This window comes from Dipodomys ordii, unplaced genomic scaffold (assembly GCF_000151885.1).
Source record: "Dipodomys ordii isolate 6190 unplaced genomic scaffold, Dord_2.0 Scaffold162, whole genome shotgun sequence".
In the NCBI taxonomy this organism is placed as follows: Eukaryota; Metazoa; Chordata; class Mammalia; order Rodentia; family Heteromyidae; genus Dipodomys; species Dipodomys ordii.
In genome coordinates, this window is record NW_012267378.1 from 2,742,238 (window position 1) to 2,752,962 (window position 10,725).

The 10,725-nt window shown below is 49.4% G+C and overlaps 2 protein-coding genes across 5 annotated transcripts in view; one reads left to right on the top strand and one right to left on the bottom strand.

The window, feature by feature from the left end:
* Positions 1-14: 14 nt before the first annotated feature.
* On the bottom strand, positions 15-6,612 carry Alg3 (ALG3, alpha-1,3- mannosyltransferase). Of its 2 annotated transcripts, none has more exons than XM_013033065.1 (9): positions 6,429-6,612; positions 3,499-3,598; positions 3,258-3,405; positions 2,980-3,140; positions 2,185-2,305; positions 1,629-1,834; positions 1,400-1,476; positions 428-572; positions 15-265 (listed from the first exon to the last, which is right to left on the bottom strand). In XM_013033065.1, exons 1-9 carry the CDS (start codon positions 6,517-6,519, stop codon positions 103-105), a joined length of 1,212 nt encoding a protein of 403 aa, XP_012888519.1. In that variant the 5' UTR covers positions 6,520-6,612; the 3' UTR covers positions 15-102. The 2 variants fall into 2 exon arrangements, with proteins under 2 accessions (XP_012888519.1, XP_012888518.1); XM_013033064.1 differs by having other exon boundaries at positions 6,392-6,612.
* Positions 6,613-7,244: 632 nt separating this feature from the next.
* Ece2 (endothelin converting enzyme 2) overlaps positions 7,245-10,725 on the top strand; it is a 48,973-nt gene continuing 45,492 nt past the window's right edge. For all 3 annotated transcript variants that reach the window (XM_013033035.1, XM_013033036.1, XM_013033037.1), the window contains exon 1: positions 7,245-7,471. In XM_013033035.1, coding sequence (XP_012888489.1) covers positions 7,276-7,471 — 196 coding nt within the window. In that variant the 5' untranslated portion in view covers positions 7,245-7,275. The remainder of the gene's footprint in view (positions 7,472-10,725) is intronic.

Genomic DNA, 10,725 nt, shown 5'->3' on the forward strand with positions numbered 1-10,725 from the left:
CCTTCCACAGAGGCTGCCCAGAGGACTTGGCAAGATTTATTGGGAAGAGCACAGAGTCTATCACACCCAGGTCCTCCTGGCCTTGAGGAGAAGGGTTGGACTTCAGTGGGCTTTCTTGCTGGGCTGGATGCTCTTGGGGAAAGACTGCGGGCCCAGCCAGAGCTGTAGCAGGATGACAGCATGGCATATGTGCAGGGCAGCAGAGCTGCAAGGTGTGGATGGGTACGTGTTCCAGGAAAGCTCGATGAGTCCCAGCACGAGCAACCTGAAGATGAGAAAGAGGCTCCAGGTTTCATTCAAGTTCAAGGCTTGCAACCTTTTGGCTTCTCAAGGCCTAAACATACCCCTAATTCCACCTCCCCACCTTGCCACAACCTTGGGATGAGGAGCTCCTCCCTCCATTCCCACAGGTTTTCCCAGCCAGTACCTGAGCAGATGTGTGAGCCAGCGTGCAGGCGTGGCCCATAGGAGGTAGGGCAGAGTATGGAAATACCACACGTAGAACTGGTAGTGAAGGGAACGGCTAAAGCAGATGCCAATGAAGTTGGAGGTGAAGAGGGTAGAAACAATCTGTACATGATAGTTAAGGTCAAGGGTAGAAGTTGAGGTTGGGGATTCCAAAATAGAATGGAAAAATTTTTGGGGTCAGAGAGTATCCTGGCTCTGTCTGCTTTTTCTACATATGTGCCTCAAGTAAGTTTACCTCTCTGAACCTGTTCAGCCATCTAAGAAGGAGACAATACCGAGGACCATGGGCTTAAAGAGTTTAATCCCTTACTAGAAGGGAAGTTGGCAAATTAATCTCTTAAAGCCTTAGTGTGCCCTCAACAAAATTAAAGAGTACCTCCCTACCTTACTGTCTTTTTGTAAGCTTTAAATGTTAGAATGGATGAAAAGCTTAGGATAGTACCAGGCAGATAGTACAGGCAGTCCCAGTATTCATAATGCTAGCTCAATACCTAGAATTAAGAATAAGATGTACTTCAAGCTGGCGCCAGTGGCTCATACCTGTAATCCTAGCTACTCAGGAGGATGAGATCTGAAGATTGCAGTTTGAAGCCAGCTGGGACAGAAAAGTCCCTGTGAGACTCTTATCTCCAGTGAACTACTCAAAAATGGGAAGTGGCGCTGTGGCTAAAAGTGGTAGAATGCTAGCTTTGAGTGTAAAGAGGCTCAGGGACAGTACCCATGCCCTGAGTTTAAGCCCCACAATGGACAAAAACAAAAAAAATTACTTCAACATGTAAGGTGCTTGGTGCAGTATCTGTTGAAGAATGGAGCTCTATAAACACACTCCCCTTCTCTCTCCCGGGCCATCAATTGCCCAGGGTCAATGGCACTGAGACTCCATCTGCACCAGGGGAGTTCAAGACTTACCTTCCAATAATTTAAAGGATATGATTGGGTGTGAGGGACTGGGGTGGGACCTTCCTTTTGGAGGGATCCTTCAGCAGCGACAGGATACTTTCCCCTGTCCTGGGGAGAAGCCATTCAGACATTCATCAAGCCCCCATTGTGAGGCCAACTCAAGACTCAGCCCTGTGAGCTTAACATCTCCCCCGAGTATCCCTTAAGGATCTTTCACTCCTTCCCCCAGATCTACCCATGGTATTGCCCCAATCTCTCACCTGTGCCATCTGCACAGGGCAAACAGCAAGAGCAGGGCAAGGTGGGCAGCCAGGAGGGCGAGGTGGAAGCCGCGATGGAGGAAGAAAGCCTCAGGTAGAAAGCGCCAGTTCACTGTCCAGCGGAAGAGAAACTGGCGGCCAAGGTCGAAGGAGCGGGACAGGTAGCCAATGGGGTTCTCCAGTAGGAAGGGCAGTCCCAGCACCACCTAGGGATGAGTGTGACATCGGCAGAGCTGTCAAGGTTTGCTCCAGACTCCATACTAATCACTGAGGGAGCAGGAGTAGGGCCAAGGCCCCAGAGGTTCCCTAATTTCCACCAGGAACAGCAGAAAAATCATCCCCACAGCTACCCACAGGAGAGCTAGGAAGCCTTCCAGAAGTCAGCTGGCTTAATAACCTTATTTTAGAGCTATGGGAACTAAAGTACAGAGACAGACAGTGGCTGCCCAGCTCAGAATCAACTCCAAAACTGCTTCTTCACTTTGAAGAAGTCTCATGGGATGGAAGGCCTGACAAGATGTAGTCTTTATCATAAGGGAAGGTGAGGGAAGGGTACCTGAAGTGCAGCACAGATGCTCAGCTTGGGAAGAGCACCACGGAAGCCAAACTGAGTGAGAAGAAGGAACAGCAATCCAGGGGCAAAGAGCAGCACATTCATCTTCACAGAGACTGCCAGGCTGGAGTGGACAAGGGAGAGGAAAGATGAAGATCAGACCCAGGGCTGTGTACCCCTATGGAAAGATATATCCACTGTCTCCACAATAACTCCTTCAGATTGGGACCCACATTCAGAACTACTGGAGAAGGTCAAGTAGCTTAGAAAAAAGCTAGAGAACACTGGGCTCTAGTGGCTCATGCCTATGATACTAGCTACTTAGGAGGCTGAGATATGGGGGTCACAGCCTCTCATCTCCAATCAACCACCAGAAAACTGGAAGTGGCACTGTGGCTCAAAGTGGTATAGTGCTAGTCTTGAGCAAAAAACCCAGAGACAGCACCCAGGCCCCAAGTTCAAGCCCCATAACTGACAAAAAACCCTAGGGTGCGTTTTTTGGAGTGGGCAGAAACTATGTCCAGACTGAATGACATACTGAGTGACATGTTTAGAAAGTGCAAGAATCAACTTAAAGTTAACAATGGAAATTGTGGGAGAGGTTGGGACAGGATATATGTGTGTGGAGAAGTGGGGGTCAGGAGCCAATGGGACAGGGACTTCCTAACAGATCTTAGACTTGCCTGGTGAGGCCCTGAGTGACCAAAGTTATCTGGTCATTCCCTCTGCTGCAGAAAACTGGGGAAGAGATGGAAATGCTAAAAGTTAGAGAGGAGGCCAGAAGGAAGGGGTGTTGACCTGAAACAGCAGCAGCCCCAGCTCCAGCGCCGGACCAGGAAAAGGTTGATACTGAGGAAGAGCAGTGCCATGGCCACTGGGTCATTGAAGAGTCGCAGCACAAAAATGGAGTGGACGCGGTATGAAGCACAACACATGAAGAAAAAGACAAAGGGAGGTACCTGAGGAGAGGCCACAAAGGGCACGGTGAGAAATAAGGTCAGTTACCTAAATTTGAGCCATCCTCACCCACCCATCCTCTCAGGTTGGGGTCCTCTGGCTTGGCAGCATGGACTCACCTTACAGGTCTGGTGGTAGATTAAGAAAACAAGTAGCAAGGTAGCCAGGTAAAGCAGAGCAAAGATGTTCTGGGCCATTCGGATGTCAGTGCCCTGGCCAGTGGCATAGTATAGCCCCATAAAGATGTATACAAAGCCAGCTGGGTAGCTGGAAAGAGAAAGAATATGAGCCTCCATCAGGACAACCAGCCTGGTACCCAGCTAGCTCCACATCCTTCCTGAACCTCCTATCCCCACTCACACAAGTGGTCCAGTGTCACCCTGCAGCTGTGTATAGTCATATGTGCCGTTGATGACACCTTCCACCTGGGTCATGTAGGTCTTCCAGTCGATCTCTGTATCTGAAAGAGGACAAGATAGTCTGCTTAGTTCTTAGTACAGAACATGTCTGCCCCTGACCCCATGCTTCTGAGCACAGAGTTCTGGATCATTCTCAAAGCTTCTTCCATCACCACCCCTGATCTGCCTATATAACATTCTCTGGGCGAATTCAGGTGCCTAGAACTCAATGCTGTATAAATCAATGCACGGATTTTCCTTCTCATTTCAAATCTGCTCTCCTTCCTGGATTCCATGAATAGCACCAGAGACCTGAATAACATCTTTAATACACCTATCTTCTAGTCCTGTCTATTCATTCTATATATCCCTAGTAGCTCATACTTGTATACTATTCTCAATTTTGGGTCTAATAGACATTTCCAGCCTCAACAATACAATAGCCTAATAGAAATCTCTAGCCTCAACAATACAATAGCCTTCTACTTAAGTCTCTCAGAGTCTACTTTCACCTCAATACAACCTATCTTCTATGCTGCAACAGGAAGCTTTCTTAACTACAAATCATTATCACATCTCTGATTAAAACACCTTGATTATCCCTTAAGGCTCTGGAGACAAAGATCAATGTCTATTATTACTATTTTAGAACAAGGAGCCTAAAGATCAGTGAGCTAGAAAAGATGGAGTTGGGGGTCCATGTTTTTATCCATAATACTGTCTTTTTTTTTTTTTTTACCAGTCCCTGAGTTCATGAACCTGATCAGGGCCTAGGCACTGTTCCTATGCTTTTTTAGCTCAAGACTTGTGCTCTTACTTGAGCTACAGCTCCACTTCTGACTTTATGTGTATGTGAATTGGGGCTTGAACTCAGGCCTGGGTACTGTCCCTTAGCTTTGTCACTCAAGGTTTGAGTAAAAAGCTGTGACTTGAGTCACAGCTCCACTGTTTGTTTGTTTTTTTGGGTGTGTGTTGGTTCTAGGACTTGAACTCAGGGCCTGGGCGCTGTCTGAGCCTTTTTTTCTTCTCTTTTTGGTACTAGGAATCAAACTCAGGACGATGCATTTGCTAGGTAAAGCACTATGCTACATGAGCTACATCCCAGCCGTGTCCGAGCTTTTTTTGCTCAAGGTTAACATTCTACTACTTGGGACACAGTGCCACTTCTGCCTTTTTGGTGGGTGGAGGAGGAGTAGTTAATTGGGATATGAGTTTCTTGGGGTTTCCTGCCTGGGCTGGCTTTGAACTGTAATCTTCAGATCCAGCTTCTTGAGTAGTTAGGGTTATAGGCATGAGCAACCAGTGCCTGGCTTCCACTCAGCTTTTTGATTGTTAACTGGAGAAAAGTCTCAGGGACTTCCCTGCCTGTGCTACCTTCAAACTGTCATCCCCATGGGGCTGGGAAGGTGGCTCAGTGGTAGAGCGCTTGCCTTGCATGCATGAGGCCCTGGGTTCGATTCCTCAGCACCACATAAACAGAAAAAGCTGGAAGTGGCGCTGTGGCTCCAGTGGTAGACCGCTAGCCTTGAGCTGAAGAGCTGAGGGACAGCGCCCAGACCCAGAGTTCAGGCCCCATGACCGGCAAAAAAAAAGCCTTGATGAAAACCTCCAGCCAAAAAAGCCTTCCTGATGGGCCTCATGGCTCAGATCTGGGGATCACAGTTTTTTGGGTCCATTTATGGGGCCTGAACTCTGGGCCTGGGCGCTGCCCCTCAGCTCTTCAGCTCAAGGCTAGCACTCTACCACTTGAGCCACAGCACCACTTCATAAAGGCTTCTTTCTCCTGGAAGTGTTCTCTCTCTTCCCCTTTACCTTGTATCCTAACCTAGCTAGTTCCCATTAACTACTGAATGAAATTCCCTGAATACCTATGTTGATGCTTGGTTTTTTCCTTTTTCTTTTAGACTGGGTCTTGATATGTAACCCAGGCTGGCCTTAAACTTGAAATCATTCTGTTTGAGCCTCCAGAGTGCTGGAGTTAACAATTGTTCAGTACCAGAGGGGCTAGATCTGGCCCATTTATGTCCTTTATAACATCCCAACTTCCAAACTGCCTCTTTGTTCAGATCCAGCGTCCCTCTGCTACTCAACATAATGTTAGACAAGTAAATAACACTCAATAAATACGTGTTGCATGAATCCTCTTCCACAAGAAACCTGAGAGACAAGCCCAATGTTTAAATTCAGCCCCAAGAGGGAGCAACCCAATAACATCTAATGGCCAGAAAATGCTGTAGTCTGTGGGGTGCCGGTGGCTCACATCGAGCTAGTCAAGAGGCTATAATCTAAGGATCACAGCCCAGGCAGGAAAGTCCATGAGATTCATCTCCAATTAACCACCTGAAAACCGGAAGTGGCTTTAAGTGGTAAGAGTGCTAGACTTGAGTGAAAAAGCACAGGGACAGAACCAGGGCTTGAGTTCAAGCCCCACAACCGACCCTCTCCTTCCCCACTCCCCCAAAAAAGTACAGTTCAGGAAAGATTTTCAAGACCTAATAATTAAACAGATAAAACCAGATCTAGATGAGGAAGTGAAGTGTCCAAAGACACAGAGATCAATAGCAGCAGCTGTGTTAACTCTGGAACAGAACTGATTTCCAGTTTTGGTTTCTTAGCTGGCCGGATTTCTGATCCCGGCAGAAGGCCAGTCTATAGAGTAGCCTCTCCATCTTGGGAGCCGGATTAAGGTCGCATTTTCTGGCGAGCAGACTTGGGGCTTGGGTGAGCACTATGAGTCAGCTGCTGCTGAATGAGTGGCTCTGGAGTCTAGTTTCCAGTTCTGGGTCTAGAACACAGTTCGGACTTAAGGGCTCGGCTCTCCCGCCCTCCCCACTTGTCCCATCCGGCGCACTCACATGCCACCCTTTGAATGACCCAGAAGGTGATGCCCACCTCTGCCAGGCAGAGGCAGGAGGCCACCAGCAGCGTGTAGCGCGGTTCCTGCAGCAGCAGGCGCCGTTCTTGCCAGGCGCGGTGTAGCCATTGTCTGCAGATCCCCGCCGGCTGGGCCGCGGAACCCGCCCGGCCGCGTTTCCGCAGCCCAGCCGCCATCTTGGCTGTGCGCCGCTGTCGTAGGCCTACCTCTCCGGAAACCCAACCCACGGACACTTAGGTTCCGCTCCTGCTCGTGGTGTCGCACTCCAAGTAAACTCGAGTCGCCAGAATCCAGCGTACTCCATTCAAGACGGATTTGTTCTGCATCTGTCTCCTCCGGCGGACGAGCAGAGACGAAGTTTTACTTTTCAGTTTATCCCTATCCCTGGGCAGAAACGGCAAACGTTTTTTCCAGAAAAGTCTTACTCCTCACCCCCCACCCCCCCAGTCCTACTCTCCCAGCCCAGCCTCCACCACGCTGGAGGCCAACGCCCCGCACCCGCACCCCTCCCCGGTTTGGAAGAAGCGAACCCTTTAGTTTTCAGGCATTTGACATACTGATTAAAATTAAACAGGGATATGAGGGGATGTGGTTATGAGCCCGGGTGAGTCTGGTTGACACCAGGAGTGTGGGTTTGGGGGCGTGATGGCACAGCCCTGCCGGAGAATCCCAGATCAGGACGACGTGGCTTTCCTGGCCGGAGGATTCTCAAAAGAACGCCGAGCAGCAGACGGAAGTTCCACGTGTTTGTGTTGAGCAACTGCAGGTGGTGGGCGGAGACGCGGGGCCCCGCCTCCCGCCGTCGCGATTGGCTCCTCAGGCTGGCACCGGTGGCGAGAGCCGGGCGGCCGGGCGGCTGGGAGCATGGCCGCCCTTCGGGCCCCCACGCCCCAGCCGGAGTTGCCCGAGCGGAACTTCGAGTACTGCGAAGTCCAATACTGGGACCAGCGATACCGGTGCGCGGCCGATTCTGCCCCCTACGAATGGTTCGGGGACTTCTCTTCCTTCCGCGCCCTTCTAGAACCGGAGCTGCGGCCGGAGGACCGTATCCTCGTGCTAGGTGGGTACCTCCGGGCGTTGTGTACCGCCCGAGGGGATTGGGCTGGACGGGCCCTGACTCCTTGCTCCCCTAAAAGGATGCCCCCCGTCGGAAGCCAAGATTCAGTACCTTCAGAATCGTAGCGTGGGGATTGACCCAGGATCTAGTCCGGACCGCGCGCCCAGCGCTCAGAGGACCCGCCGGGACACACCAGGAATCCGTAGGGAACTTAAGTTTCATTTCCAGAAATGGTAGGAGCAAGTTCTAGTGGGAGAAGGCACGCACAGGCACCTTGACTATTGTGCCTCGTGTGTGTGTGTGTGTATTGTTTTTTCGCTTGTGGGCATTCGGAGCCATTGTCACCTAGAGGGGATTATTAGCCGGAGCCCTAAACTTCGTCTTGTGCCCCAAGTGAGGTGATGGTTAAGAACAGCGCCCCCTGAGGTCCAATGGGGTTGGTGTGGTTTCCTTAAGGGAGAAGTTACGCGGGATGGATGGTGGAGTTCTGACCGGTCCGGCTGCTCCTCTAGGTGTTCTCTCCCACTGTCAGCCTTGGAGGTTCTTCGTGAAGTTTGAGCGATGAACTTCTTTTCAGTATGGCTTTTGTGTGATGATGTGATGTTTGTGTGTGTTGGCGAATGTTTGCATTTGCATGCACACGGCCAGATCTGGTGATTGAACTCTGGGCCCGGGCACTGTCCCTGAGCTTTTTATGCTCAAGGCAAGCACTGTACCACCGTGAGCCACAGCGCCACTTCTGTTTTTCTGGTGGTTAATTGGAGATAAGAATCTCACGGACTTTAATGCCCAGACTGGGTTTTGAACAACGATCCTCAGATCTCAGCCTCCTGAGTAGCTAGAATTATAGGGATGAGCCACTGGTGCCTGGCCTTTATATGTAAGTGAAATATTTGATACATTTAAAAGGAGCATCGCATATACATATGGTGTATATGTACCGTATAAATAATAAACCTAATGTGTGTCTGCCTTACCCGATTTAAAAGAAGTAGAACCTTACTAGAACCTTTCCTAGTAAGGAAATATAGTGGTCAAGAACATGGACTTTAAAAGCAGCTAATTATGTGTAAATCTTGGCTGAGTTGTAATCTTGGCTATTTAATCTTGCACAATATACTTAAAATTTCTGTGCCTTTTCCCAGCTTTTATTTTTTATTTTTATGTTTTGCCAATTCTGGGGGCTGAACTCTGGGCCTGGGCGCTGTCCCTCAGCTCTTCAGCTCAAGGTTAGTGCCCTACCACTTGAGCCACAGCACTACTTCTGGCTTTTTTCTTCTTATGTGGTTCTGAGGACTCGAACCCAAGGCCTCATGCATTAAAGGCAAGCATTCTACCACTGAGCCAACTTCCCAGCCCCTTTTCCCAGCTTTAAAAAAATTAATTATTAAAGTAAAATAAATAAATAAATTAGGGGCTGGGAAAGTGGCTCAGTGGTAGAGCACTACCCTTGAGCTGAAGAGCTGAGAGACAGTGCCCAGGCCCAGAGTTCAGGCCCCATGATTGACCAAAAAAAAAAAAATTAGTACTGGCTAGATGCTGGTGGCTCATGCCTATAATCCTTTTCAGGTGACTGAGAGGTAAGGATCACCATTCAAACTAGCCTGGCAGGAAAGTCCATGAGACTCTTATCTCCAGTTAAACACCAAAAAGCTGGAAGTGGAACTGTGGCTCAAGTAGTAAAGCACTAGTTTTGAGCAAAAGGCCTTGTGTTCAATCCCTATTACTGGCACCAAAAAGAGTGCTATTTCTTTCCCTTTTGTTTTATTTGTTTTGTTTTTGATACTGGGGATTTTAACCCAAGGTCTTGTGCCTGTCAAGTACTCTACCACCTGAGTCATGTCCCTCTAGTGTTTTTTTTTTTCATACAGCCTTTTTATTTGAAACTGTATTGTATGCAGGTAAAATGGAGATTCATCTTCACATTTCATTTGGAATTTTTTTTTTGTCAGTCTTCGGGCTTGAACTCTGGGCCTGGGCTCTGTCTCTCAGCTCTTCAGCTCAAGGCTAGTGCTCTATTTTTTTTTTTTTAATGCCAGTCCTAGGGCTGTCCTTAAGTTTCTTTCACTCAAGGCTAGCACTCTATGCTTTGATCCACAGCAGCACATCTTTTTCTGAGTACTTTACTGGAGAGAACAGTCTCAGGAACTTTCATACTCAGGTTTCAGCCTCCTGAATAGCTAGGATTACAGGCATGAGCCACCAGTGCCCAGCCCCCTAGTCTTTTTTTTTTTTTTTGGTGGTGGTTTTGGGGCTTGAACTCAGGGCCTGGGCTCTGTCTCTCTGTGCTTCTACCACTTGATCCTTCGTGCCACTTCCAGCTTTTTCTGTTTATGTGGTACTCAGGAATCGAAGCCAGGGCTTAATGCATGCTAGGCAAGCACTCTACCACTAAGCCACATTCCCAGCTACCCCCACCCAACCTGTCTTTTTTGTTGTTGTTGTTGTTGTCGTCAGTCGTCATAGGCTTGAACTCTGGGCCTGGGCACTGTCCCTCATCTCTTCAGCTCAAGGCTAGCGCTCTACCACTTGAGCCACAGCACCACTTCAGGTTTTCTGATGGTTAATTGGAGATGAGAGTCTCACGGGCTTTCCTGCCCAGGCTGGCTTTGAACCGCAATCCTCAGATCTCAGCCTCCTGAGTAGCTAGGATTACAGGCATAAACCACTGGCTCCCGGCATCCCCAGTCTTTTTACCTTTAGTTTTTCCATGGCAGATGTTGGCTCATGGTCCTCCTACCTTCATCTCTCTGTAGCTGTAGGCCATGGCACCTGGCTTTTTTTTTTTTTGCCAGTCCTGGGACCTGAACTCAGGGCCTGGGCACTATCCCTGAGCTGCTTTTGCTCAAGGCTAGCACTCTACTACTTAAGCCATAGTGACACTGGCCTTTTCTGTTTATTTGGTACTGAGGAATTGAACCCAGGGCTTCATGCATGCTAGGCAAGCACTCTAGCACCACTAAGCCACATTGCCAGCTGTACCTGGTTTTTTTAACTTTATTTATTTATTTTTAATCCAAAAGGGTTTCTTGAATGCTGGGGAGGGGGGGGGTGGCGGGGTCGGCTAGCTCGGCTCGCCCAGGACACCGCGCTGGGTGGCCATGCTGCCCAGGATGAAGCCCACGGCCAGGGACACGGTCTGGTCGAAGGAGCCACGCAGCTGCTCCACGTGCTGGTTCCGGGTCAGCAGCTGGTCTCGCAGCGGGCCCACGATGTCGCCCAGGTGCGTCAGCGAATGCAGCAGAGCAGCATTCAGC

Coding starts and splice junctions, on each gene's coding strand:
- Alg3 (XM_013033064.1), bottom strand. CDS start 6,587: ATGGCGGCTGGGCTGCGGAAACGCGGCCGGGCGGGTTCCGCGGCCCAG. Junction 3,406..3,498: donor GGTGACACTGGACCACTTGT/GTGAGTGGGGAT, acceptor TTCTCTTTCCAG/CTACCCAGCTGGCTTTGTAT. Junction 266..427: donor TGGCTCACACATCTGCTCAG/GTACTGGCTGGG, acceptor TCTCATCTTCAG/GTTGCTCGTGCTGGGACTCA.